The sequence below is a fragment of the Giraffa tippelskirchi genome, chromosome 7, assembly GCF_054371585.1.
Source record: "Giraffa tippelskirchi isolate mGirTip1 chromosome 7, T2T-mGirTip1v1.2.pri, whole genome shotgun sequence".
Lineage (NCBI taxonomy): Eukaryota > Metazoa > Chordata > Mammalia > Artiodactyla > Giraffidae > Giraffa > Giraffa tippelskirchi.
Genome location: NC_137281.1, coordinates 148,857,718 through 148,885,267, shown reverse-complemented (window position 1 = coordinate 148,885,267; position 27,550 = coordinate 148,857,718). Strand labels below are relative to the sequence as shown.

Genomic DNA, 27,550 nt, shown 5'->3' with positions numbered 1-27,550 from the left:
TTAAATGAGGAAGCTCAAAAGAATAACACTTTGTGTCATGTGCAAATTACATGAAACTCAATTTCCACACCGGTGAATAAAGTTTTATTGGGACCCAGCATGCCCATTCATTCCTTACTGTCTACGGCTGCTGTCATCCTGCAACAGAAGAGTTCAGTCATTGCAACAGAGAGTATGTGGCCTGAAAAACCTAAGCTGTTTACCATCTGGCCCTGTAGTAGGCAGAAAAATGCCCCCCTCTAAAGATGGACAACTCACCAATACAATGTATGTGATCGTGGGCAAACTTCGGGAGGCGGACAGGGAAGGACAGGAAGGCCTGGCGTGCTGCCGTTCATGGGGTCGCAAGGAGTCGCACACGACTGGGCGACTGAACAACAACAAAGATATCCATGTCTCAGTCTCCAAAGATGTGATGAAATTAAGGCTCTTGAGATGGGACAGTGTCCTGAATTCCCATGTGGACCCAGTGCAATCAACATAAGGGTCCTTATATCAATAAAAGGGAAGCAGAAGGGCCAGTGTTAGAGCAGTGATGTTAAAAGGAAAGGATGAGAGTGAGTTAAATTTAGAGATGCTTCGCTGCTGGCTCTGAAGATGAAGGAAGGGGCCACAAGCCAAGGAATGTAGGCAGCTGTATAAGCTGGAGAAAACAAGGAAAGAGAGTCTTCCCTCAAGCCTCCAGAAGGAACGCAGCAGCCAGCACCTGCATTTTAGGGCTTCTGACTTGGTTGGGAAGATCCTCTGGAGGAGAGCACAGCAACCCACTCCAGTATTCTTGCCTGGAGAATCCCATGGACAGAGGAACCTGGCGGGCTACAGTCCATAGGGTTGCAAAGAGTCGGACACAACTGAAGTGACTTGGCATGATGCATAGGACAGTAATGTAATAAATGTATATTGTTTTAAGCTACTAAATCCAAGGTAATTTGTTATAGCAGCAATAGGAACCTAAAACAGGCCCTGAAATAGAGCATTAGTGTAACACTCTCAGGATATGTCAGTTGTTATTCTTTTCCTGCATTTCCCAGGTTAGAGGTAGGGCTAGAACACTGAAGACTGTGACAAGGAGCTGCACCAGATGCGTGGGGAACCCAGGTCAAGTGCAAACCCTGAGATGTGAACCAGGAAGGGCACATCACGACTTCCGGTTCTGCTGCACCGGGGGACACACCTAGAACCAGTCATGTCCTCACCAGCTTTCCAGGGCAGGGCGCTCTCTGCTCCCCCAGCTGCCTCCGACGTTCCCTCCCACCCCCCAGGTCAAACCCTAATACCTGAACCAGCCTCCTCCCTTCCTCCCAAGGAGCCTCAGACCTCACACAGAACCATCTGTCAGCTCACACACCAGAGACAGGAAGAGCAGTGGGGGCCCTGAGCGACCCCTTATCATCATGCTGATGATGCAGGAGCTGTCCCCACTGTTGAAGTTACAGCCCCTCCTTCTATAAAACCCGTTTCACACACACACACACACACACACACACACACACACACACACACACACACACACTCCTACAGCTCTTGTCAGATGCAGGTGCTGATGACTTTTTAAACATCTGGAAACCAGGAACTCAGTGCTAGATCCCAGCCTCTCCAGGCTGAACCCCAAATTGCTCAGTCTCACGTGGACTCTCCAGCCTTCTCTGACCACCAGCTTTAAGGAGAGCTCCTGAACATGCCCGGCGCCTCTCCAGCCTCACCTTTCAGAGGATCTCTCTGTCCAGCCACTACACCTCTTTTCTTCCCCCAGACAGATCCACACTCTCCACCACAGAGGCGGTGTCCTGCCACCTCTGCATTCTCTTTGTCCCGCCTCCCCCTCCCCTAACGTCCCTCTGGCCTCGGCTTCATCCTCACTTCCTCAGAAAGGCCACCCAGGCCCCCACACGAAGAGCACTACTCTTCTCTTGCGGCCTTTATCACAAGTGCCAAAAGCTTTTCATTTTCCCGAATGTTTGCTTAGCATCTGCCGTCCCCACAACTGGATCAGGAGTGCCCGTGACAGCAGCTTGCTCGCACACATGACCCCCAGCGCCCGCACAACAGAGCTCAGTAAACATCTGCTGAGCCGATAAATGAACAAGCCCAAGATGGGTGAGGTCCTGGGAGGGAGGAAGGCTGCAGAGGGTCCACATGGGAGCCCCAGCCCTTGGGCCAGCCACGCCACCCAGACCCAGCCCCGGAGGCCCCAGCCCCGCAGTGCGGCTAGGGTTCAGAGGTCTCCCCGGGGTCCTCAGCCCTGCCTCTGCCCGTCAGCTCAGGCCGCTCCACCCATTCTCTGGGCCTGTCCGCTCATGCTTCTTTTATAGCACTGAAGTCCTGCCCGGGTCTGTCCCCCTTCAGAAGGTGCCCTAACTCACCCCTCCCTGCATTCCTATTTGTGGATTCCGAGAACACCGGAAAACTTGCCCAAAGAACACCTGAAAACTTGCCCAAACTTCAGAGAACTTCCTCTCATCCTGTCTCAACCTCTTATTAAGTTACACCTACAATGGCACCCTACTCCAGTACTCTTGCCTGGAGAGTCCCATGGACAGAGGAGCCTGGTAGGCTGCAGTCCGTAGGGTCGCAAAGAATCGGACACGACTGAGCGACTTCACTTTCACTTTTCACTTTCATGCATTGGAGAAGGAAATGGCAACCCACTCCAGTGTTCTTGCCTGGAGAATCCCAGGGACAGCAGAGCCTGGTGGGCTTCCGTCTATGGGGTCGCACAGAGTCGGACACGACTGAAGCGACGCAGCAGCAGCAGCACAGCTCACTCTGTATCCGAAACACAAGCTCCTCCGAGAAGTCAGTTGCGTGATGTCAATAACTTGAGGAGAGCAGCCCACACGGCACCCTCCTCTGACTCCGCCCCGCCCGTTCCACTGTGGAAAGTGTTGCGCCCTCCAAGTTAGGGGGTCTAATCCCACCCCTGCCACCAACTGGCAGCATGGCCTGAAGGAAGCTGCTTCACCTTCTCTCGATCTCAACGCCTCCTCGCCTGTAAAAGGAGGTGTCAGGGCACGTGATCCTTGATAGCCTTCCCAATTCTGTGATCCTGGAACACTTACCTTCCAGCCAACACTCCTCTAACTGTGCCTCCCAGCCACCTTCTACACACACACACACACACACACACACACACGCATGCACACGTACACACTACATCTGCTTCTCCACCAGGAGTCGGCTTACCCTCTCTGGTCACACACATCCCCTAACTGTGCCTCCCAGCCTCCTTCTACACACACACACACATCCGCTTTTCCACTAGAAGTTGGCTTACCCTCTCTGGTCACACACACACACACACTCTCACACTCAGAGTCACTCCCAAGAGGCACAGGCAAGGCCCCTAAGGGGTCCCCCTTGAAGCAGAGCCCGCTGTGGGCAGAGATCACCAAGGGTACCTGGCCTGGGACATGGGCTTGTTCCTGAAGCTCCATGAATAAAAAAACAGGCACAGCTGGCCTATTCATAATCAGCATAAAAAATTGATTAGCCCTTTCCAGATTAAACATTATTGTTTCAACGAGGAACATAAATCAGGTGGACGTGGAGGGCTTGCCTCCCTCTGCTGTCAAGGAGCGGCGTCGGGTGGACGGCAAGCAGGGCCAGTGGGAGGAGAGGAGGGCCCCCCACCTGCATGCACAGAGGGGCAGCTCCTTGTCCAGGGGGGAGCTGGAGAGGAGAGCCCGACAGCCCCCTCCCCACCGTCCCCAGGCTCCTCAGAGCACCCGCTGAGCCATCACCCGGTGGGGCCAGCCTGGGGTTGAAGGCAAAGGCAAGGACTGGAGTGACCTCACAGGAGGGAGCTTGGCCCCCAAGGGCTAGACTGGGTCTCAGAGGCCCAACAGCATGGCCTTCTTTTTTTTTTTTTTTTCTAATTTATTTATTTATTTTAATTGGAGGCTAATTACTTTACAATATTGTAGTGGTTTTTGCCATACATTGACATGAATCAGCCATGGGTGTACATGTGTTCCCCATCCTGAACCCCCCTCCCACCTCCCTCCCTATCCCATCCCTCAGGGTCGTCCCAGTGCACAGGTCCTGAGCACCCTGTCTCATGCGTCGAACCTGGACTGACGATCTGTTTCACATATGGCAATATACAGTTTCAATGCTGTTCCCTCAAATCATCCCACCCTCACCTTCTTCCACAGAGTCCAACCAAGGAAGCCAGAATTGAAAGAGATACGTGTACCCCAATGTTCATCGCAGTACTGTTTACAATAGCCAGGACATGGAAGCAACCGAGATGTCCATCAGCAGACAAACGGATAAGAAAGCTATGGTACATATACACAATGGAATATTACTCAGCTATTATAAAGAATGCATTTGAATCAGTTCTAATGAGGTGGATGAAACTGGAGCCTATTATACGGAGTGAAGTAAGTCAGAAAGAAAAACATCAATACAGTATATTAATGCATATATATGGAATTTAGAAAGATGGTAATGATGACCCTATATGCGAGATAGCAAAAGAGACACAGATGTAAAGAACAGCATGGCCTTGAACCAGCCCCTCTCCTCCATGAAGCAGGCTGTGTAACTGAAGTGTGTGGGTCTCTGGAGTCAGACATCGCTAAGGTTCAGTCGCCAGCTGAGCCACTGTCCTGCTGTGTGACCCTCAGTTAAGTTACTGAGCATCTCTGAATCTCAGTATCCACACCTGGGAAACATGGGGCAAGGGATACCCACCTCGCTGAGCTGCTGTGAGGACTAAATGAGACCAAAACCTCCAACACATGCCGAGGAAGGAGAAAACAAGCACTTCATCAATACTCAGTTCCTTGACCTGCCAGGGTTCCCCATCTGCCTGCCCCAGCTCCCACTCAGCAATGCTAGGAGAGGCCATCAAACGCCAGAATATGAAACCTCATGAAAAGCAGGGTGCTCCTTACAGAGAACAAGGGAACTCAGGAGTTAAGAGCTTGGGTTCTGCAGCCGGTCCCGGCTTTTGCTGCTTATGCTGCCTGATACTCTCTGTGTGACCTCAGGCATGTGGCTCAGCCTCTCTGGTCCTGGCTTGCTCCTCTGTGAAATGGGAATAACTGCACTCCCCCCGTCAAAGGGCAGCTGTGAGGGTTGTAAGAGGTGATGTCTGCAAATTGTGCAAGGGTCCCACACATTCCCTCTGGCCTTTCCTCTGGTTCTGGCCTGACTGTCATTCTACATATTTGCATCTGTGCCTGAGGACTCTGCCTCCAAAGCCACAGGAATTAACAGCCCTCAGGAGCAGCCCTCACTCAGGAAGTTAGCTGGTGCATAAACACCCTATCTTCTCCCTGGCTGTTGGGCGGGATAATTCTAAGGCAGCTGTTCGGCACCATTTCCCAGTCTCCCCTCAGAGTTACCTTCATCCACCCACATGGCAGCTGGTTTAAGAGCACACAGCCACCACTGCCCTCTCTGCCCTGGACCACATTCCCACTTCCCTCTGGAAGCACCTGCTGTTTATTGCTGTTGCTTAGTCGCTCAGTCGTGTCCAACCCTTCTGCGACCCCATGGACTGTAGCCCACCAGGCTCGCCTGTCCATGGAATTCTGCAGGCAAGAATACTGGAGTGGGGTTGCCATTTCCTTCTCTAGGGGATCTTCCCGACCCAGGGATCGAACCTGTGTCTCCTGCTTGACAGGTGGATTTTTCACCACTGAACCACCTGGGAAGCCCAAGCACCTAAGCTTCCACAAAACCACTTTCCCTAGAACCCTTTTCTTGGAGTCATTTTCTCAGAGCCCCCAAACAGGATGGGCACCTCTCATGCCATTAGCACTGGGCCGAAGTTGGCATTTACATTCCCTGTAGGATGGGGCAGAACCTGGGACTCCTCCAAGCCATCGCTTCTACGCCGGCCATCACCAGTAGAGACAGTTGTCTGGCTCACATGGAGACAGAAACTACTGCAATCACATCCACCCTGCCTGTACCACCAATCCCAGCCCTGAAAGATGCAAGTAGAGACCCTCTTTCCACGGGAAGGGGACAAAAGGCCACAGTTTCATTCAAGGAGAAGATGAGGGCCCTGCAGTCCCTTCAGCAGCCCAGAGGACATGAGGCCACCTGTCCAGGCAGCTCCTTCAAGGGCAGAGACTATGGCACTCATCCTCTGGCCTGTAGCCATCTGACTCACTGTCCAGCTTAGGGCACTTGCTCGGAGCTGCAGGAGGATGGATGGTGAGGGAAGAACGTGGCCCTGCCTCAGCCCCAGGAGACAGCTAAAAAGACGTGGCTCAGGAGTAAAGAATCCACCTACCAATGCAGGAGACACAGGTTTGATCCCTGGGTCAGGAAGATCCCCTGGAGAAGGGAATGGCAACCCATTCCAGTATTCTTGCCTGGAGGATTCCATGGACAGAGGAGCCTGGTGGGCTATAGTCCGTGGGGTCACAAGGAGTCAGACATAACTGAGCGACTAAACGTCAGGGCGAGTTCACCTCTGCCAGACGTGAGTGATGGACAGAGCCCCCGCCCCCTCCCAAGGTTCCTGCCTTACGCCGCTCCATCCATCCGGCACTGTTGACTGACTCTGCTGAAATGTTTCTTCATTAGTCAGGGGGGCTTGCATAACACATGTCCATGCTCGTGCCCACACACACACACACACACACACACTGTTAGCTGATTTAATGTAATATTACTCCCAAGAGCTGGAGCCTGGGGCCACTCCCTGAAGCTTACACATCAAGGCCCACTCTAACACCTATTCTAATGCCCTCCAGGAACCAGCTCCTCTTCAGGGCTAGCAGCTAGAAGGCAGGAGGGGTGGGGCCTTAGGCAACAGAGTTCAAAACCTGCCTCTGCTTCCTTTAGCTTTGTGACTCTGGCTATTTCTTAACCTCTCAGGGCCTCTGCTGCCTCATATGCAAAACTGGAATGGTAAAACCTACCAACCTTGCAGAACGACTGTAAGGGTTAGAAACAAAATCTATAAAACATCCAGTCAATGTGTGCTATATAACATGTACCAAATACACAGAAACCGTACCATTATCATCTGCTGACATGAACATCTCTGGTTCTGTTGGCCTTACCCTCTTCTTGATGCCTTTTTGTGCCTTGCTCCTTCCACCTCACCCCAACTGTAACCTTGGGGTTTGAAGAGGGGGGAGTGACATCTTACGGACCCACCTCCTCTGACCACAGTGACCGGTCTGTACGGAATGGACACCGTGTTTGCTTCCTAGGGCTACCACACCAAATCACTACTGACTGGGTGTCTTAGAACAACACAAATGTATTGTTTCATGGTTCTGGGGACTAGAAGCCTGGAATCAAGGTGATGGCAGGCCTGGATTCCCTCTGCAGGTTCTAAGGGAGAATGCTTTCTTGCATCTTCTTGGTTTCTGCTGGTGTCTCACAATCTTCCGAGTCTCTCAGTTCATCATCGTTACATCACTTAGATCTCTGCTCCCATTGTTTCATGGCCTTCTTAGAAGGACAAACCAGTTACTGCGGCCCACCCTAAGCCAGTATAAACTCATCTCAGGTTGCCTGATTACATCTACAAAACCTCATCTCACAGTCTGAGGTTCCAGATAGACCTGAGTTAGGGGGATGATGGGGAACACTTTATTCTGTAAAGTGAAACTAGAAAGGGGTGGAGAGTCTCTCCTGGGGCCACAGCTAGGAAGAGGTGAGGCCAAGAGTGGCTGGTGGCCAGTAGTCATGGAGGGAACCATGAGGGAAGCTGACCTTCACTCCTGAAGGTCATGAAGGTCACTCAGGAAGAAGTTGAGAGATAGAAGAATCTGGGAAGAGCTCCCCGAAGGCCCGGTTCGACTCCAACCCTTGCTAAGATGTGGTTCCATGAGCCAAGACATCTGCCTTTTTGCCTCCGCTAGTTCAAGTTGGGGTCCTGATCCTCACAGCCAACGCACCACCCGTGATGAGTTGATTTGTGTCCAAATATCTGTGTGTTAAGCCCCAGCGCTTAGGACATGAACTTGCTCGCAAACAGGGTCCTTGCAGCTGTAATTAGTTGAGATGAGGTCGTGGTGGCATAGGCTGGCCCCCAATCCAACAGGACTGCATTTATGAAAACTGGAAATTCAGACACAGAGATAGACACACACATACAGAGGGAGAACGCCAGGTGAGGGTGAAGGCAGAAATCAGGGTAGTGCTTCTGTAAACCAACAAACACCAGAGACTGCCTGCAAACCTCCAGAAGGGGAGAGGCATGCAACAGGGCCTCCCCAACACCCACAGGTGAACCATCCCTGCCGACACCGGGATCTTGGACTTCCAGCCACCAGAACTATATGACAACAGGTTTCTGTTACATAAGCCACCTGACTTATGGTACTTCATTACAACAGCTCTTGCAAACTAACAGACCCTCAGCCAAGTTCCCTGTCATTCCAGCCCTTCTGGCCTGCTCTCAGTGAGAAACAAGCTGTGGTCAGCCCTGGCCACCGCATTGCCCAGCTTCACATGCCCTCATATCTTCCTCCTTAAATCTTCCTCATCCTCTGAGGGCTAGTTCATGGCCCACCTCATCCAAGAACCCCCTTCTGAACTTGCCCCACAAAGTGAAAAGTGAAAGTGAAAGCCACTCAGTCATGTCCTACTCTTTGCAATCCATGGAATTCTCCAAGCCAGAATACTGGAGTGGGTAGCCTTTCCCTTCTCCAGGGGATCTTCCCACCCCAGGGATCAAATCCAGGTCCTCCTGCATTGCAGGGGGATTCTTTACCAGCTGAGCCACAAGGGAAGCCTAAGAATACTGGAGTGTGTAGCCTATCCCTTCTCCAGCAGATCTTCCTGACCCAGGAATCGAACCGGGGTCTCCTGCATTGCAAGCAGATTCTTTACCACCTGAGCCCTGCATTTCTCCTGCATCAGCCCCACAGCTGAGCACTTAATTCTCTAAAATTACTCCCTCTGTGGAGTATTCTATCTGCCTGGTTTTGGGGTTGCAGGAAGAAGGGACATGGCTTTGATGCTTTCTGTATCCTCCATAGTGCTGTCATAGAGGTAAGAGCTATCAGTCACTCAACAAACCTGTATTTTCTGAGTGAGCAAAGTATCAGTCCAAAGTATCAGTGGGGCCAGCATGAGCCGATGCTCTCTCTTCACAGAACAGCCTGGACACAGCAGCTCAGCAGAGGATGTGGGCATCCCTGTAGGCCAGATGCCAGGGACGGGGACCACCCCAAGCATGGCCTGCAGGCTGAGGGCGAACTGGTGAGCGCATGGGTAGAATCGCCTCAAACCACAGATGAGGCTGACAGAAGGATACAAAGAACAGAATCCTATCCCCTTGGTGGGTGAACTTGGGAATGTCGAGCCTCCTCAAAGGCCACAGGGATCCCCAAGGTCCCAAGCAAGGTGGAAGCTACCTGAGGCCCTCTGGGTTTCGCTGAGAACAAGAATGGCCTCGTTTCCTGTGCCAGGCCCCTCCTGCCGGGCACAAAGCTTCCAGCCCTGAACAGAAGAGTCCAGGAGGATGAGCCCTGGGTCAGGAGTCAGGACACCCGGTTTCTACTCCTGCCTTTACCACCAAGCAGCTGTGCCACTCTGGGCAAGTTACTTCCCCTCTCTGAGCCTGTTTCCTCACCTGCAAAAAAAAACAGGCTTGGACAAGATGATTTCAAAACCCGTATAACCCATGAGTTAGTGACACTCTGGGATAACTTGTGTCTAAAGCAGCTGCCTCCGGTCAGGGAGGGCTCGATGAGAAGATACAGCGTTCATCAAGCCCCAGGAAGGTCCAGGCACCAGGGTAAGGTGCTGGATGTACATGTGATGATCCTGTCTCACTGCTTCATTTCTTCCTCACAGCCCCATACCCGACAACCACAGCTAACAGCTGCTGGGATTCACGATAAGCTGGGCACTGCATTCTAGACGGTCTAGTCTTTCAGTCCTCATCACAGCCCGATTAATGCAAAGGTTCTATTGTCATTCCTGTTTACAGATGAGGAAACTAAAGCTCAGGAAAAAAAAACCAATGAGGGACTTCCCTGGTGGGCCAGTGGCTAAGACTCTGAGCTCCCAATGCAGGGGGCCCAGGTTCCATCCCTGGTCAGGGAACTAGACCCCGCATGCCACAGCTAAGACTAGGTGCAGCCAAACAAATGCAATAAATAGACTTTTTAAAAAAAGAAAGAACTAATGATACAGTGAGAATATGATAGATTCAGGGTCTGGGCAAAGCCTGCTGAATCTAGAGCCTGTTTTATTAACCTTTATGCCATGCTGCTTCAGAAATGATCCTTTTGGTCCTTCTAGAAGCCAAACCCTGGCCTCCCGTCAGCCCATCATTTAAATAGCCCCAGACACACCCTCATACAGCACTCTACGGGCTTGTACAGGAATGTCCCAGGGAACAGTGGGACCAAGACCAAGGCGGGGCAGAGCTGGCCTCCCTGAGAACCCCAGACCCCACAACCCTGAGCCATGATGCCCTGCCTCCGCTGGAGTGTCTCGGCGCACGTTATAACCCATTATTAAGCACCTTCTGTGTGCTGGGCACTGGACAGAGTCCTGAGGAAACCCCAAGACTAGGGGGAAGGGACCTGCCATCCTGGGAACACAAACTGCCCTCTGAGACGACCAGACCACCAGGCTGAAAGAGAAGGCCAGCCTGTCCAAGGGGACGGGGCATCTGAAATAGCTCAGCAGTCAACCCAACCATGTTACAACACCTACTATGTGCAGAGCCCACACTAGGCCCCACTGGGGATTCAAGATGGGCAGGCAACCGATCTCAACACAACAGACAACTGCCTAAGAGCAGCAACAGGGGGAGAAACACAAAGAGGCATTAATCCTGACTGGGGGGTACCTGGGGGGGCGCAGGGGGACCACTTCACCAGACACTGCACCTCAGTTTCCCAGCTGTAAAGTGAGTAATAATAATAGTACCCATCTCAGAGGGTTCTAGTGAGAAGTGAGTGGATCCATGTGAAAGCTGTAAAGCAATGCCTGACACCTGACAGGCATTCACAATGTGTGTGTGTGTCTGTCTGTGTGCGTGTCTGTGTGTGTGTGTCCATCTGTGCATGTGTCTGTGTGTGTTTATCTGTATTTGTCTATGTGTGTGTGTCTGTGTCCGTGTGTGTGTGTCTGTGTGTGTCTGTGTCAGTGTGTTTGTGTCTGTGTCTGTGTGTGTCCATCTGTATGTGTGTCCATCTGTGTGTGTCTCTGTATGTGTGTCCATCTGTGTGTGTGTCTATATGTGTGTCTGTGTGTGTATCTGTGTGTCTGTGTATCCATCTGTTTGTGTATCTGTGTGTGTGTGTCCATCTGTGTGCATGTCTGCATGTGTCTGTGTGTGTCTGTGTGTTTTGTGTGTGTGTCTGTATCTATGTGTCCATCTGTGTGTGTGTCTATGTATGTGTCTGTGTGTGTGTCCATCTGTGTGTGTGTCTGTGTCTATGTGTGTGTGTGTCAGTGTGTGTTTGTGTCTGTGTGTGTGTCCTTCTGTATGTGTGTCCATCTGTGTGTGTCTCTGTGTGTGTGTCCATCTGTGTATGTGTCTATGTGTGTGTCTGTGTGTGTATCTGTGTGTCTGTGTATCCATCTGTGTATCTGTGTGTGTGTGTCTGTGTGCGTGTCTGCATGTGTCTGTGTGTGTATCTGTGTGTGTGTGTCTGTATCTATGTGTCCATCTGTGTGTGTGTCTATGTATGTGTCTGTGTGTCTATCCATGTATGTCCATCTGTGTGTGTGTCTGTGTGTTTGTGTCCGTGTGTGTGTATATGTCAGTTTGTGTGTGTCTGTGTATCTGTGTGAGTCTGTGTGTGTGCCCATCTGTGTGTGTGTCTATGTCTGTGTGTCTGTGTGTGTTTGTGTTGGTATGTGTGTCTGTCAGTATGTGTGTGTGTCTGTGTATGTATGTGTGTGTATGTCTGTGCATATGTCCATCTGTGTGTGTCTGTGTGTTTGTGTCCGTGTGTGTGTCTATGTCAGTTTGTGCGTGTCTGTGTATCTGTGTGAGTCTGTGTGTGTGCCCATCTGTGTGTGTGTCTATGTCTGTGTGTCTGTGTCTGTTTGTGTTGGTATGTGTGTCTGTCAGTATGTGTGTGTGTGTGTGTATGTGTGTGTCTGTGCATGTCTGTGTGTGTCTATGTCTGTGTGTGTCTATGTCTGTGTGTGTCCATCTGTGTGTGTGTCTGTGTGTGTCCATCTGTGTGTGCCTGTGTGTGTCCATCTGTGCATGTGTGTGTATCTGTGTCTGTGTGTGTCCATCTGTGCGTGTCTGTGCGTCTGTGTGTTTGTCGGTGTGTCTGTGTGTCCATCTGTGCGTGTGTCTATGTGTGTGTGTCTGTGTGTCTGTCTGTGTGTGGGTGGTGTTGCTGTTGTCGCAGCGGCGGTGGTGGTGACAGTGGGAGCTTGAAGGAGGAGAAAGCCTGAGAAAGAAGGGGGGGACGAGAAGACCGCCCTGAGGAGCAGAGGCCGGCTGACGGGAGACACCCGTGCGGTCAGGGCGCAGCTGTGCGCAGGCTGCAGAGAAGGTGGGCGCGCGGGGGCGCCCTGCTCCCCGGGGCCTCCGGCCCACAGGCGGGGCGGGAGGCGGCCCAGGCTGTGCAGGGTTCACCGAGGCGGGACGGGCGCCCCCGCCCGGGGGAGGGGCGCGGGGCCCGGGGCCGGCCCAGCGCCGGCAGGGGAAGAGCAGGCGGCCGCCTCGGTCTCCGCCCGGTGACTAACAGCGCGCCATCCGTCCCGGCTGACAGGGACGCCGCCCGCCATCCGTCTCCCGCTCGTTAAATTACCATTTTATGGCCCAAATCTCTCTCCCATAATTGATAAAAATCTCCTGTGGATGTTCGGCATTATTGGGGGGGAAATGTTTTTCTATTTTTCATTACGTTTTTTAATATAAATGTGTTTTTTATTGAGAGCTGCTGGGAAGGCTGGAGGAGGGTCACCTCCCCTCGCCACACCGGGTCCTGCCCGCACTCCAGCTCCCTCTGCTCCCCTCCCAGAACACTTGGGCGGGAGCCTGGGGCAGGTGGGGCGCTGTCTGGGGAGAGGAAGGAACTAGACGCCAGAACAAACTCCAAGGTTGTGCTGAAGACCGAGAGAAGCAGGTCTACAGACAGCTGAGGCCCTCGACGTGGTCCCCAGCTCCAGGCCAGCAGAGCAGCCCTCGGGGTGGTATAAAGGGCGCGCCGACCTTGCCCGGCCCCGAGCCGGGGTGTATGAGAACCAGGCAGGAGCACCTCGCCACCCCGAGGGCGGGGACCCCCAGGGGCTGACACAGAGGAGTGCTCCATCAATACGTGTGAGGGAAAGCAGAGACACACAGGGAGGAGTTGGGTCGGCCTTGGAAAGAAGGCAGCGGGGAACACGGGGCCACGGAGGCGGGTGTCATCAAGGAGGAAAGCTTTCCTCCCAGGGGTATCTATCCCAGGGGTAGAAAAGATTCCTTTGCAGTCTGTCCTACGCTGTTCTCCACCCCTAGTTCAACCCGGGGCATGCTTGTCCCTGCACACATCCCATACCCAACTCCTACAGGACAAGGGAAGTTGAGTCCAGCTGCCATCCTTCAGGTGAGGCAGGCACGAGGGGGCCTAGTGAGAGAGTCAATTCCTAGGCAGGTTGATGAGAAGTCCGGAGTCTCAGAGGAGGAGAGAGGAGTCTGGGGTTTTCAAGGAGGAGGAAAGGACAAACTTTTTCCTCTATATTCCTTAGTCTTAGACACACAAAATGCTTTTTTTTCCCCTTTAAGCCTGGAACTGATGATTACACAACTCAGTTTAAACTCTGTACTAGGGATTATGTAACAACAATGTATCCTGCTTGAGGACAGTTTCTCCTTCCTGAAAACCCTCTGACTAATCCTGATATCTTCAGTCAGTTTAGTTCAGTCAATCAGTCGTGTCCGACTCTTTGCGACCCCGTGTACCACAGCACACTAGACCTCCCTTTCCATCACTAACTCCTGGAGTTTACTCAAACTCATGCCCATTGAGTCGGTGATGCCATCCAGCCATCTCATCCTCTGTCATCCCCTTCTCCTCCTGCCCTCAATCTTTCCTAGCATCTGGGTCTTTTCAAATGAGCCAGCTCTTCGCATCAGGTGGCCAAAGTATTGGAGTTTCAGCTTCAGCATCAGTTCTTCCAATGAACACCCAGGACTGATCTCCTTTAGAATGGACTGGTTGGATCTCCTTGCAGTCCAAGGGACTCTCAAGAGTCTTCTCCAACACCACAGTTCAAAAGCATCAATTCTTCAGCACTCAGCCTACCTTAGAATGTATATTATAGGAGTGGTCTGGTAGGATCTTTCTATTGTTAAGTTCTAACCCTGTTATCCTAAAATGTAAATTGTGGGAGTGGGTCTGGTAAAATTTTCACAAACCTGAGACATTCTTTTGATTTATTGTAATAACTAATTAAAAAACGATACAGCTCCCTGCTCACACTAGCAAGGGGGGCACACCCCCTCTGATGTCTGTGTCAGATGCTTTCTCTGTCTCTTTTCTTACTTTAATTAAACTCTGTTACACAAAAGCTCTGGAGTGATCAAGGCTGGTCCCTGGTCCCGAAGTTAAATCTTCTTCTTTGGAGATCGCGAATCTGACATTGTTCACCGTAAGCTATCACTAGACACAGCACAGCTACCAGCTCCCTGACCCCGGGTACTCATGGCTCTATCTCATCTGTGGAGTCAGTCCAAGACCACACCGCAGGTGCTGCTGAGTGGCCTCAGGAAACTGCCCAGTGAGCCCCCGGCAGCCTCCCAGGGTGGAGGGAGGCTCTCAAGAAGCCCCGGGGACAGGCTCCAAGGCAGCCTGCGGGAGGCTTCTACCAGTGAGGGCAGGGGCTGGCCATGAGATGGAACACTGGGTACCAATGGGAGGGGCGGGGGAGGGAAAGGCAGATTCTTCCGGCAAAATAGCATCGGGGACAGAGAACCACATCTTGTATCAGAAAATCTGGCTAAAGACCCAACTCCACCATTTCAAGTCCCTCAGGACCTTGGTTCCTCACACACCGAAAGCATCCAGCACAACACAGAAACGCTAGCTAATGTTTGCTGGCCACCTGCTCTGTGCCAGGCGTGGGCTCCATGCTCCATGTACACTGATTCATTTCATCGCCACAGCAAGCCGAGGAGGTAAGGTACCGTTATTAACTCCATTGTACTAAAGAGGAACCTGAGGGACAGAGAAGATAGTTGCTCGTCCAAGGTCGTGAAGTTGCTCAGCCGTGTCTGACTCTTTGCGACCCCATGGACTGTAGCCTACCAGGCTCCTCTGTCCATGGGATTTTCCAGGCAAGAGTACTGGAGAGGGTTGCCATTTCCTTCTCCAGGAGATCTTCCCAACCCAGGGACTGAACCAGGGTCTCCCGCATTGTAGGCAGATGCTTTATCGTCTGAGCCACCAGGGAAGTCCCGGTCATGAGGCCAATAAAGCCAACAGGCAATTTCTGGCTCCTGCCCACCTCAAAGGCTCAATATAGGAGCTTGTCGGTCAGGTGAAAGCAGGACCCAGCTGGGGCACCTTGTCCTCGTTCTCACAAAGTTCTCTGCACGCCAGCAGAGGTCCTGCGTGCAAACGCGCGGAAATGATAAGGGTCACCCTAGGGTTGGCCACTCACTCTGCAAGTCCCCTCCCCCGGCCCCGAGCCTGCAGCCCGCCCGAGTTCCCCCCCCGTCAAGCCCCTGCCCCAGTCTCTGTGCTGTCTCCACCTGGGGCTCCCTCACCAGGACCTCTCACTGGGGCCGAGAGCACTCCGCCCTCACCTCCCCCGTCTTCTGCTTTTGCCTCCGCTGCTCCTCATGTCAGTAGGGCCTTCTCTCTGCCACCCCCACCAAGCTCGATAAATGAATGATGTTCCTGGGAGCAGGGCTTCTTTCTCTCCTTTCTGAACTTTTGCTGACACCCGAAACGTCACCCTCCACCTATCTGTAGGTGCGTGTGAAGCAATGGGGGGTGCGTTTTCCCATCTGAACCGCAGTGGTTCTTGTCTGCATTCTCACAGCCACTTGGGTCGGATGGTCCCTCAGAAACACTTGAGCACTTGTCCCTGGGTGTCACGAGGGGGTTACGAAACCAGGTCAAGTCTAGAAGCCCCACCCCACGGAAGCTCAGCGGGGAAAAGACTGATAAAATGTGTTTCGGAGGACAGAAGCCAAATCCCAAGCCTTCAGCACCAGCACAAACAGGGCCCCTTACAAAGGTACTTCTGTGCTCCGGCCTCTGACCTCATTTCCTTCCATTTTTCGTTGAGTTTCAGAGTTGGAAAGAATATCATCTGATACAACTATGTTCCAGGACAACAGACGAAACTGGATCACTCACTGAAATGTATTATAAGGAGACTGGACTTGTCCATGTGTGTTCTGGGAGGGCGGAGGGATGTGTGTGTGTGTGTGTGTGTGTGTGTGCGCGCGTGTGCGTGTGCGTGTGTGTGTGTGTGTGTGTGTGTGTGTGTGCAACCAAAGATAACTACCAATGTAGCTGAAAATTCTCTTATCTCTTCCTGAGTCCCACTGTAACTCCTACCCCCAAGCTCTCCAACCACCTCAAACCTCCAGCCTCACCTCCCACACCTGTGAAAGATGACCTCATCTCCCAGGTTACTAAGGAAATTCAGCTCCACTCCATCCCTTTGCTGAGTCCCTCTCCAAGCCCTCCTCTTTCAGGCTCACCTTATGAAAAGAACATCCAAAGACCTTTCGTAACGTAACTTCAGCCCTAGCTTTACACCTCCGCCCCACTAGTCACCAGCCTAAACTCCCTCTACCAGTCAGCAAGACTATTCACCATGCGCTCCCTCTCTGTGTTTTATGCTTTCCACCACCTGCCTGCATCTTTGGTCCATTTCACTAACTGGTGACCCCCTCCTCCAACCTCCACCTCCCCCAACCCCACTTATCTTTGAGAACCTAGATGAGACACCATGGGCTTCAAAAAGCTTCCACCCACCCAAATGTAATCTCCCTCCCCATTTCTCCCCCCTCCCCACAGGACCAGGTATTACAGTGATGGGTATACCTCCTGATGATCCTAGACTAGGTGGGCCAGAAGGTTTTACCCATTTTGACTGTAGCTACAACTTCCAGCTCTGTACCTTTTCCCCTAAATACCAGCTGCTTAGACAACAGACAGAATGAAAAAAAAAAAAAAATATATATATATATATATATATGATAATGAAGGAAAAGGTACTGAACCACAGAACTGAAGGCTGTTAGAGCCTACAGGGGCCTTAGAGAACTCCTACTCCACATGAAGAAGCTGTAAGGATGGGTTGGTGGTCAGCCCAAAGAACCCAGCCAGGTCCTCCAGCACAGAGACAAGAGCTCCTAAGACCCAGGGTAGTCAACAGTCTCGTAACTTAAGCTTGCATCTGCCCCATTCAGGGTGCAGAGCTGTCAGCCCAGGCTCGCTCCACAGCAGGCACCATGCCCAGGAGTAGAAAGAACCAGAGTCTCATCCAGCCATCAGGGCTCCCCTCCGTAAGGAAGGACTGAATGACTTCAACACCCCTCCCTGACGCTCAAGCTCAGGCGCCATCTGCTGGTCAAGGTCAGCACTGCACCTGGACCCGCGGCCCCAAGGGCCGTCAGGAGACCAAGGCTGAGACCAACCTCAACCCACTCCAGATCCAAGTCACTTTGCAGGCAGCAGCAATGACCCCACCTTCTACAGCTGTGAGTGCTGACTGTTCAACCTGTCGTGCAAGATGTAAGCCTAACATTCAAAATAAAAGGAAAAAAGTAAGCTTCTCCTAAGGCACAGACACATAAAAAAGTGATTCCTAAAGGGTTTCTGCCAGACAGAAGTTCTGCTACATAGGAGACAAAGCACTGGCCAGAAGATCAGAAGATCTGAGGTCTCATCCCGTCCCTCACATGCTACTCCCTTAGCTACGTGGTCCCCCCACTAGCAGCACCCCACCTTCCAAAAGAGGCCAGTCCCTGTGCCAGGAATGGGATCCCTTCACCTGCCCTCACCTCGACACTGACAGCAGTGCCTGCTGTCCAGGGATGTGAACTGATCTGACATCAAACGTACATCACGGGGTCCAGAAGAGCTGCAACCTCGTCCTCATGCCCCACGCTGGGGACGCCCCCTCACGGCCAGCTCAATTCTCCAGGGACAGGGATCAGTCTGAGAGCACTAAGAGCTCTGCTCTCGAGGCAGACACGGAGCCAGTCAGGGCAGGCTGGGGCACACCAGCCTCCAGCTCCTCTCTGGTCACCCCTCTCCTCTCCTCGGTGTGAGATTTAGGAGCAGCCACGTGACTGGTCTTTGGGGGCTTCTCTGGTGGCTCAGTGGTCAAGAATCTGCCTGCCAATGCAGGAGACACGACGTTCCATCTCTGGGTCGGGAAGATCCCCCTGGAGAAGGAAAGGGCAACCCACTTACGTCATCTTGCCTGGAAAATTTCACGGACAGAGGAGCCTGGCGGGCTACAGTCCATGGGGCCACAAAGAGCGACTGGACACGTGTGCAGTCTTTGAGCTCCTGGTGACCTCAGGGTCCACCGGAGGACTCGGACCCAGAAAGAAGACAGTGACGCACGGCAGACTCGGCTTCCTTTAACCGCTCCTGGAACCAGGGACGAAATGGAGGGTCCCAGGGCGGGCGTGGCGCTCAGGATTAGAGCAGCCGGCTCAAACGTCCTCCTCGGGGGGAGGGCGGGGAGGGCTGCTCCCCAAGAAGCATCAGGGGAGGGGCTGGGGCAGAGTGAGTGACTTTCCCCGCCCTGACTCCCCCACACCCGCCTACCCTGCTTCCCACACGGCCCCCTTTCCCCTCCCTCCGCCCACAGGCTGAGAAAGTGTGTCACAGGGAACAAATGCCATCTTCCAGGGAGGGAGGGGGAGGAAGGGGCGAGGGAAGACTTTGACTGCGTGTCTGTGGGGGCCGGGGTAAGAACCCAGAGGTTTCTGAGCTTCCCAGCCAGGAGGGACGCCCCCTCCAAGCCACGACCTTGACATTAGTCTCCTCTCAGCGGGCTCGAGACCAGCTGTGGGGCAGGAGACACAGGCCACAACGCTCAGGACAGCTTGGCTGGGGGGGTTGCCTAGAGAAGGAGCCCTGAAGATGCAGGCGGCGTCTCCCATCCCCAGACACCCTGCAGCTAGCTGGGCGGGTGGGCACACCATGACTGCTGACACCCCAAGCTTCCCATCTCGCTCCACCCTGGCTTGGAGGAAAGCCGCTGCCCTGCTCTCGCCTCCCCCTCCAGCTCCAAGGGTTAAGCTGCTGCCTTCTCTCCCTGCCTCCGCCCCCACTGAGCTGCCACGGTGCCCAGCATTGGTGTACTTCACACTGCTATTACAGTGACTTATTTAGTGTTAATTTGGGGGTGCATCTCAATGCTGTAGAAGCAGGACGCCAACCATCTTGGCAAGAAGCACAGGCGCGCGAGGGCTGAGCCACACCACTGCTGTCTCCTCTGCCTGAAGCCCCTCCATCCTCACCCCGCTCTTCCCAGCCTGTGGCCTGCTCCTGACTCAGCTTTCTCTTCACTCGATCTTCCACCCGCCCCCATCCCCTTGGAGGAGATGTTCCTCCATAGGAAGGAAGTCCACAGAGGTGTCTATGCTCAGACATAGACATATTTATCAAATAAATTCTCGTGCTGCTGAGAAAGTTCTAGGACCCATAGCAGATTTCCCAAACTGGGGATCTGGCAAAAGGGACTGAGAACACCCAGGGAATTTGACTTCAGAGGCCAGTGGGATTCGATTACAGAGCTTACACAGGACTCGGGAGACAAGACTTGTGGAGGGGACAAACAAAACCTTGTGCACACCGGGACCCAGGAGAAAGGAGCCCTCCTGCGTGATCCAGTCCCCACCCCCTCCCAGAGAGCCAGATAATGAGGCCAGGCCAGGCCAGGCTGTCACTGAGGAGGGGGACATCTCCGGAGGGATGCCAGGCACGTGATGCCAGCTCTACATTAAGGGACCAACAGTCAGGGCCAGCTGCACGCAGATCAGCAGAAACGGAACAACTGGGCTTTATGAACTTCTGCCCCAACTCTCCACCTGGCCCGCAGTGGCCTAAGGAAACTGTCACTTATCAGTCATTGGTTCACTAAACAAACACTGGCGCCCACGATACACCACGTGCTATTCTGGAACTGCAGACAGAAATAAAAGGATCATCGTGGCGTTCTTCCCCAGACTTCACAATTTGTGGTGCAACCACCTGGACACAACTAACCAACCCACGAGAAGCACAGCGGAGGGAGCAAAGGTGTGCAGAGGGTCAGAGAAGACTTTGCAGGAGAGCTGGGATTTGGCCAGGACCCCCAGCACCTAGCACAGTGCCCGGCATTTGGTAGATAGACAGACAGATGGGCCAGTGGCCTAGGAACACAAGGAATGACCTCACAGGGAGAGGGTTGGGTAAGGAAATTCCAGGCAGACAAAGACCATGGCAAGTTGAAAGTGGACGGGGTGGACCTTGAAAGCCCAGCTAAAGATTTTATTTGGGGAAATTGGGAAGTATCAGAGGTAATAAGTAATTTCAGGAAAGGCATCAGCTGATCTAGGCTTGATGTTTAAGATTATTTTGCTCAGAAAAATCCTAGAAGATCCAAAGCATTCTCTAAGAGGAGAATTGCAGGGACTTCCCTGGTAGTCCAGGGGTTAAAACTCCACATTTCTAACACAGAGGGTGTAGGTTTGATCCCTGGTCAGGGAACTAAGATCCTATACGCTCTGCTTCATAGACCAAAAAAAAAAGTTTTTAATTAAAAAAGGGAAAAAAGAAATAAAAATAAATTTTTTAAAAAAGGAGAATTTCAAATGTAGTAATAGGTGAAGGGAGGAAAACTTTACTGAATAGAATTCTCTTGGGTACCATGAAATTCTAGCACACAGTCTATAAGGCAGGGCTCGCGCTGTAGATTCCTGCAGATGGCTGCTCCCACCCCCCCTCCTCCCCAGAATCACAATGAGTGGATCAGGCCAAGGGTCCACACCACTGGGCCCAGTCTGGGTTCCACACATCCCGCAGGTCACTGGCATGAGTCTAAAGTAGTGTGACCAGGGCTATGCACAGAACAGCCCTCAGCCCCTTTGTCTGTGGCTCCAGGGGCAGAATGAAGATCAGGGAAGTTTGAAGAGGCAGGCATCAGCCCTTAGGAGGAAGCACTTATTACAATTAGAGATGATTGATAATAGAACAGACCATGGCAGGCAGCCTGTAAGAGAATAAGCTTCCTGTCACTGGAAGTAATCAAGCAGAGGCCCAGAGATGTCCCGGAAGTCACTGCATTGAATGATTAGGACAGCTCACTGATAGAGCAGGGTGCTGGAATCACATACTAACAGTCCCCTTGGACACTTCACCTGATCACTCTAAGCCTCCATCCTGCATCCGCAAAACAGGCTTATTGATAGTACATGTCTCGTAGGTTTGCCATAAGGACTAAGTGAAATAACCTGTGGGAAACAACAGAGCTGTGAGCACACAGCAAACCCTCAACAACTGATAGCACTTATTAGACTGAAGCATATGAATTGTACTAGGTTACAGGTTGAAAGGCAATGCCAAAGAATGCTCAAACTACCGCACAATTGCACTCATCTCACACGCTAGTAAAGTAATGCTCAAAATTCTCCAAGCCAGGCTTCAGCAATACATGAACCGTGAACTTCCAGATGTTCAAGATGGTTTTAGAAAAGGCAGAGGAACCAGAGATCAAATTGCCAATATCTGCTGGATCATCAAAAAAGCAAGAGAGTTCCAGAAAAACATCTATTTCTGCTTTATTGACTATGCCAAAGCCTTTGACTGTCTAGATCACAATAAATTGTGGAAAATTCTGAAAGAGATCGGCATACCAGACCACCTGACCTGCCTCTTGAGAAACCTGTATGCAGGTCAGGAAGCAACAGTTAGAACTGGACATGGAACAACAGACTGGTTCCAAATAGGAAAAGGAGTACGTCAAGGCTGTATATTGTCACCCTGCTTATTTAACTTATATGCAGAGTACATCATGAGAAACGCTGGGCTGGAGGAAGCACAAGCTGGAATCAAGATTGCTGGGAGAAATATCAATAACCTCAGATATGCAGATGACACCACCTTTATGGCAGAAAGTGAAGAACTAAAGAGCCTCTTGATGAAAGTGAAAGAGGAGAGTGAAAAAGATGGCTTAGAGCTCAACATTCAGAAAACTAAGATCATGGCATCTGGTCCCATCACTTCATGGGAAATAGATGGGGAAAGAGTGGAAACAGTGGCTGGCTTTATTTTTCTGGGCTCCAAAATCACTGTAGATGGTGACTGCAGCCATGAGATTAAAAGACGCTTACTCCTTGGAAGGAAAGTTATGACCAACCTAGAAAGCATATTAAAAAGCAGAGACATTACTTTGCCAACAAAAGCCCGTCTAGTCAAGGCTATGGTTTTTCCAGTGGTCGTGTATGGATGTGAGAGTTGGACTATAAAGAAAGCTGAGCGCAGAAGAATTGATGCTTTTGAACTGTGGTGTTGGAGAAGACTCTTGAGAGTCCCTTGGACTGCAAGAAGATCCAACCAGTCCATCCTAATGGAGATCAGTCCTGGGTGTTCATTGGAAGGACTGATGTTAAAGCTGAAACTCCAACACTTTGGCCACCTGATGCAAAGAGCTGACTCATTTGAAAAGACCCTGATGCTTGGAAAGATTGAGAGCAGGAGGAGAAGGGGACGACAGAGGATGAGATGGCTGGATGGCATCATCAACTCGATGGACGTGGGTTTGGGTGGACTCTGGGAGTTGATGATGGACAGAGAGGCCTGGCGTGCTACGGTTCATGGGGTTGCAAAGAGTCAGACACAACTGAGCGACTGAACTGAACTGAACTGAACTGAACAGGTTGAAAACAGTCTAAACATGTCAACTATTTCATATGGTGCAAGTAATATTTTTTACTGAGGGCCACTCAGGTTCCTTCTAACCTCACTGATTTCACACTGAAAGTTTCCATGCTCCCCACCTCTGCTGGATCCCCAGGACATGGGCCCAAACTGAGAACACTGCAGGGTCTTTCTGGAAACACACTGCACAAGAGGGGACTGATCCCTCCTGGTGGAGGTGGGTACCTCTTTGCCCAGGTCCTCGCGGATGACCTGGCGGACTTCCTTCATGCTGCTCTGCGGGGCCTGGCTGTGTAGCACCTTCAGTGTGCTGGTGTACTCCTCCGGCAGCAGGTAGTCCAGAGCCCCCAGGTGCTGGCCGACCTTGATGAACGTGCCCCGGTTGGCACAGCAGAGCTCACAGAGGCGCCTGGCAGAGCGGAGGTGCACCTGCAGGGAGACAGTCGGGGCCAGAGAGACGTGAGTGCTCATTGCCCACTGGGTGCTCTTCCCTTTTCTTGCCCGCGCTGCTTGGACACCCTGATTCACCCCCCAGTGCACATGCAAGTGTACATGCACGTACACACACACACGATCATTCACCTTCAGTCTCCTAGTACACACACACACACACACACACACACACACATACACACACACCATCATTCACCTTCAGTCTTCTGGTACCCAGACCAGTCAATTCCAACCTCCAACTGCAGCCAGGCTCCTGACATGGCCCGACGTGGCCCGATGCTTCTGATAGCCTTCCTTCAAAACTTACCTGGTCTGAGTCCCACTCCCATGAAAACAAGCATGTGTAAGGTTTTCAACCAGTTCTAATCCACTTATGATTCATTCAAGGATACGCTAAGTTCACACATTTGCCACCCACCCCTCAGCCATACTAATGATACTGTCTGTTTGTTTGGAGGTCTACAATTTTCAAAGATGTTGAAGTCATTATCTTTTTAATCCTTCCAGCAATTTAGGGAGGCAAGTACAGATATCTTCAAGGACAAGAAACTCAGATGTTTTGATTATAAAGAAAAAGCTAATAAATGTCAAAGGAAGGTCCAGAAAGCACTTCAATCCTAGGGCTCTTTAACTCAGCAGACTTTAGCAGGGATCTCCTGTTAACTGGAAGAAAACTTCACAGCGGGGCATTAGGCACATAGGGTGGGCGGCAGAGCAGGCGGTGCAAGGCAGGCCAGCCTTAACTCCCAGCCTGAGGCCCACCTATCCCTCTGGAGTGGGAGGTGCCCCCCATCCACCCCCAGGCTGCACATCCCCAGTCACCACCCCAACTCAGCTGAGGATCTTGGAATTTTGAGGGTCCTGCCCTCCTGGAGCTATAGTTCCTGAGCAGGATGGAGCCAGGGGCACACACAGAAGACAAGGGAGCCCAGGGCTCTGTGGGAACCTGGTACCCTCTTCCTCCCATAAGTCAACCAGGAGAGTGAATATTTATGATGGACTTACGCTCTCAAGTGCTACGAAGGATGCTGACATAATTAAGAGCATGTTGGAGGCAACAAACCAGGTGAAGAGTTAAATAACGGTAGGCAACAAAGATGGAAGAAACGTTCAAAGATTCTACATGATTAGTTGCCAAGTGAACCGCACAGAAAACTGTTACCTTAAGAATTAAAAAGAGAATGCTGCAGCCCCAAATACTCTGGTCTCAGCAGCCAGGGAGCCCACCTACCCGCTCCCTCTATTGCAAAGTGATGCCCCGGACCCCAGGGACTCGGAGGCTGTCCTTAGGCCCTGCCAATCCACCGTTCCTTGCCAGGCGCTGTGATACTGCACTGACCCGGGGTCATTTCTCCTTTGTTAGATGGGTCACTATTAGGCTTGGTCAACAGCGGGGCTTGGAGGCTGCGGGGGGGGACACTGCAAGACCAGAGCGTCACAAGGAGGCTCCCTTACCGTCCCCACTGGGCTGCTTCCAGCTCATCAGCCAGTGGGACAGGGGCTTGGGGGGTTACCCCTTCAGTGGCCCTCATGGACAGCCCACCCTCACTACCTAGTGGGCCCCTTCTGTGGACCAACTCAGGCCCATACGCTCCAGCAAGTGCTCTGACCGCCCAGCAGGCAGCTCCTACACACTAGTTCTAGGTTGTCTTCTCCTACAAATCTCTCTGCCACCGGACAGGCTGTGACCATGGCCCATGTCTCCTTGTCTCCAGGGCAGCCTGGCATCCCAGCCTTGGGGTCCCAGCCTTGGAGGCCCCCAGCCAAGTCTTCAGCTCTGTTCTTATTCACCACCCCGAGCATTAGAGGAAACAGGTGCTTTATGCATTTACTACCTCTATCCCCTTAGATTCTTCTTTTACTGCTTTTAGGAGTTAACTACCTTTTCCTAACTAATACGTTTTTACATTTAAATTACAAATATGAGGACGTCTCTGATGGTCCAGTGGCTAAGACTCCAAGATCCCCGTGCAAGGGGCCCAGGTTTGATCCCTCGTCAGAGAACCAGATCCCATATACCACAACTGAAAGATCCCGCATGCTGCAATTAAGACCCAGCGCAGCCAAATACACAACTATTGGGACTTCCCTGGGTGGTCCAGGGATTGGGATTCTGCCTTCCAATGCAAAGGGACACAGGTTCAGTCCCTGGTCAGGGGTCTAGATCCCACATGCTGCGTGGTGCAGCCAATAATTACATAAATTAAAATTTTAAATAAATAAATATTTTTTTAAATAAAATAAATTACAGGTATGACTAGTCCCTGGCTGATACAACCCCTGCAATTGAATTTGAATAGATTAGGATGAAAAAGGAGAGCGCTTCAGGTCAAGAGAACACACAACATGCATCTGTGTGTGTGTGTGTGTGTGTGTGTGTGTGTGTGTGTGTGTGTGTGTGTGCATAAGACCTGCTCCACCATTTTCTTTAGACTAGATTCACATCTGCATTTCTCTCAGCCGCTGGAAGAACTCAGAAAGCATTAGCCTCACGCCAACAAGGCTTCCGACCAGGGAGCAGAGTCAGGGCCCTGTTGCCTCCCTCCTGTGCCCTGAGCCATTGCCAGGTAGGGTGACAAAGTAATGGTCACCTTCACACTGTCTGGGCAATGCAGGGAGCCCTCTCTGGTCACACAAGCCCAGGAAGGCTGGTCTACCTCTGACTCACTGGTTACCTAGCACACCAGCCATTGGGAACAGAGAGCACGTGTGTCCCCTGTAGACTCTGTGTACCCCAGGGCAAGCCATGCATGAGCCGTAAATGTAGACTGATGACAACCATGGGTCATACACACACAAAACTATCATCCATGAAACGGAATCAGCATCCTACTGCAAATGGCACCCATATTTCAACTAGCGTCTTAAATAAACACACACACACACACACACACACACACACACACACACACACACACACACACACACACACACACACACACACACAGTCATATGGGGGTGAGGGACATTCCACTCACCAAAAAAATGTAACTGCTCTTTGAAGGTCAAAAGACACAAATGCTGAATATCAGAGCAGGCATTCTAATCTCCAGGGTCCCTTTTCAGCTTCAGCTCCTAGAGTTCCACTGTCCCTTAAGATCAGAAGTCAGGTCTCATTCAGAATTTCAAGAAACTGCCGGCTTAGTGCAAAGTCCCTCTTTAAGCATTCACCTCCTGCTTGCTGGTGACTTGAGACGGAGGACCGCCCTTCTCCTGCTCACTGAGCATCTTTGCTTGTGGGATCTGTAATAATAAATCTTGTGACTCTATTTCCTCCATGTGGATGTGTTTAAACTGCACCTTCAATCAAAACACCCCAGTGAGTTTCACTTCCCCAGTGGGAGCTTGGCTGCAGAGAGAGCAGTCTGCAGACCCCATGTGGGTAGATTGTGCCCCACACTCAGCACGTCATAATCTGCACATTCTTAATTGAATACACCAGCTCTGGCTTCTCAACACATGCTACTGCCCTAACATGGCGCACCCATTTGCTCATTGGCCCCAAGGCCTGCTCTTACCCAGCACCTGGTTTCATGAGCTGGTTGGGTGTGTGTTACTGCGGCATGTCCTCACTGCAGAGTTCCCACACTCCCAGCTCCATTCCTGCCAAAACAGGACAGGAACAGCTGGCACAATCTCTCTGCCCCTCCTCCAACTTCGTTTTCACTCCCAGCCCAGTAACTTGCCTTATGATGATCTCATTACCAATAACCTTGTTGTAATGAGCTTTAATCTGCCTCGTGTTAATTAAAAGCATTGTCATTAGCCAGCTTGGGTTGGGATTTGGGGGGAGAGGGGAGTAGACAGTGAATAGCTAATAAGATCAACTCAGTACTGATTAATTATTGATTGGGAGGGATGGAGCAAAGGCCTAAGGAGGGCAATCCTTTACTCATGCCTAAACCCCGAAGAGTAGGGAAGAAAGGTACCAAAGCCAGCCTGAATCAACAGGGCTCCCCTGTCAGGACTGGGCAATTGAGCAGTATCTCCAATGGGGTTTCAGGGTTTGAGTGTGAGACACAGATGAAAGAGACAGACACACATACAACCCCACACATCACAGGAAGAGACAGCACAAGAGAAGGTCACAGACAGACCCCAAAGCACACAAGCCCCTTGACAGATTCTTCCACTCAAAGACTCAACACCCAAAGGAAATGCACTGACATTCATTGTTATCTCTGGGCAGTGAGATTACAAGAGTACTTTTCTTTATAGGTCTCTCTGTATTTCTCAAATTTCCTAAAACTAATTTTCATCATATCAATAATGGAGGAGAATTTTTTTTTAAATAATCTCTTCTT

The 27,550-nt window shown here is 51.6% G+C and overlaps 1 protein-coding gene across 6 annotated transcripts in view; it reads right to left on the bottom strand.

The window, feature by feature from the left end:
- ADCK1 (aarF domain containing kinase 1) overlaps positions 1-27,550 on the bottom strand; it is a 128,422-nt gene that overhangs the window by 51,486 nt on the left and 49,386 nt on the right. For 3 of the 6 annotated variants that reach the window (XM_081510581.1, XM_081510584.1, XM_081510582.1), the window contains exon 4: positions 23,019-23,222. The exons of 2 other annotated variants lie outside the window; for them this stretch is intronic. In XM_081510581.1, coding sequence (XP_081366707.1) covers positions 23,019-23,222 — 204 coding nt within the window. Of the gene's footprint in view, positions 1-23,018; positions 23,223-26,224; positions 26,490-27,550 lie in introns of all 6 variants that reach the window. One more of the 6 variants, XM_081510587.1, reaches the window with a different exon arrangement.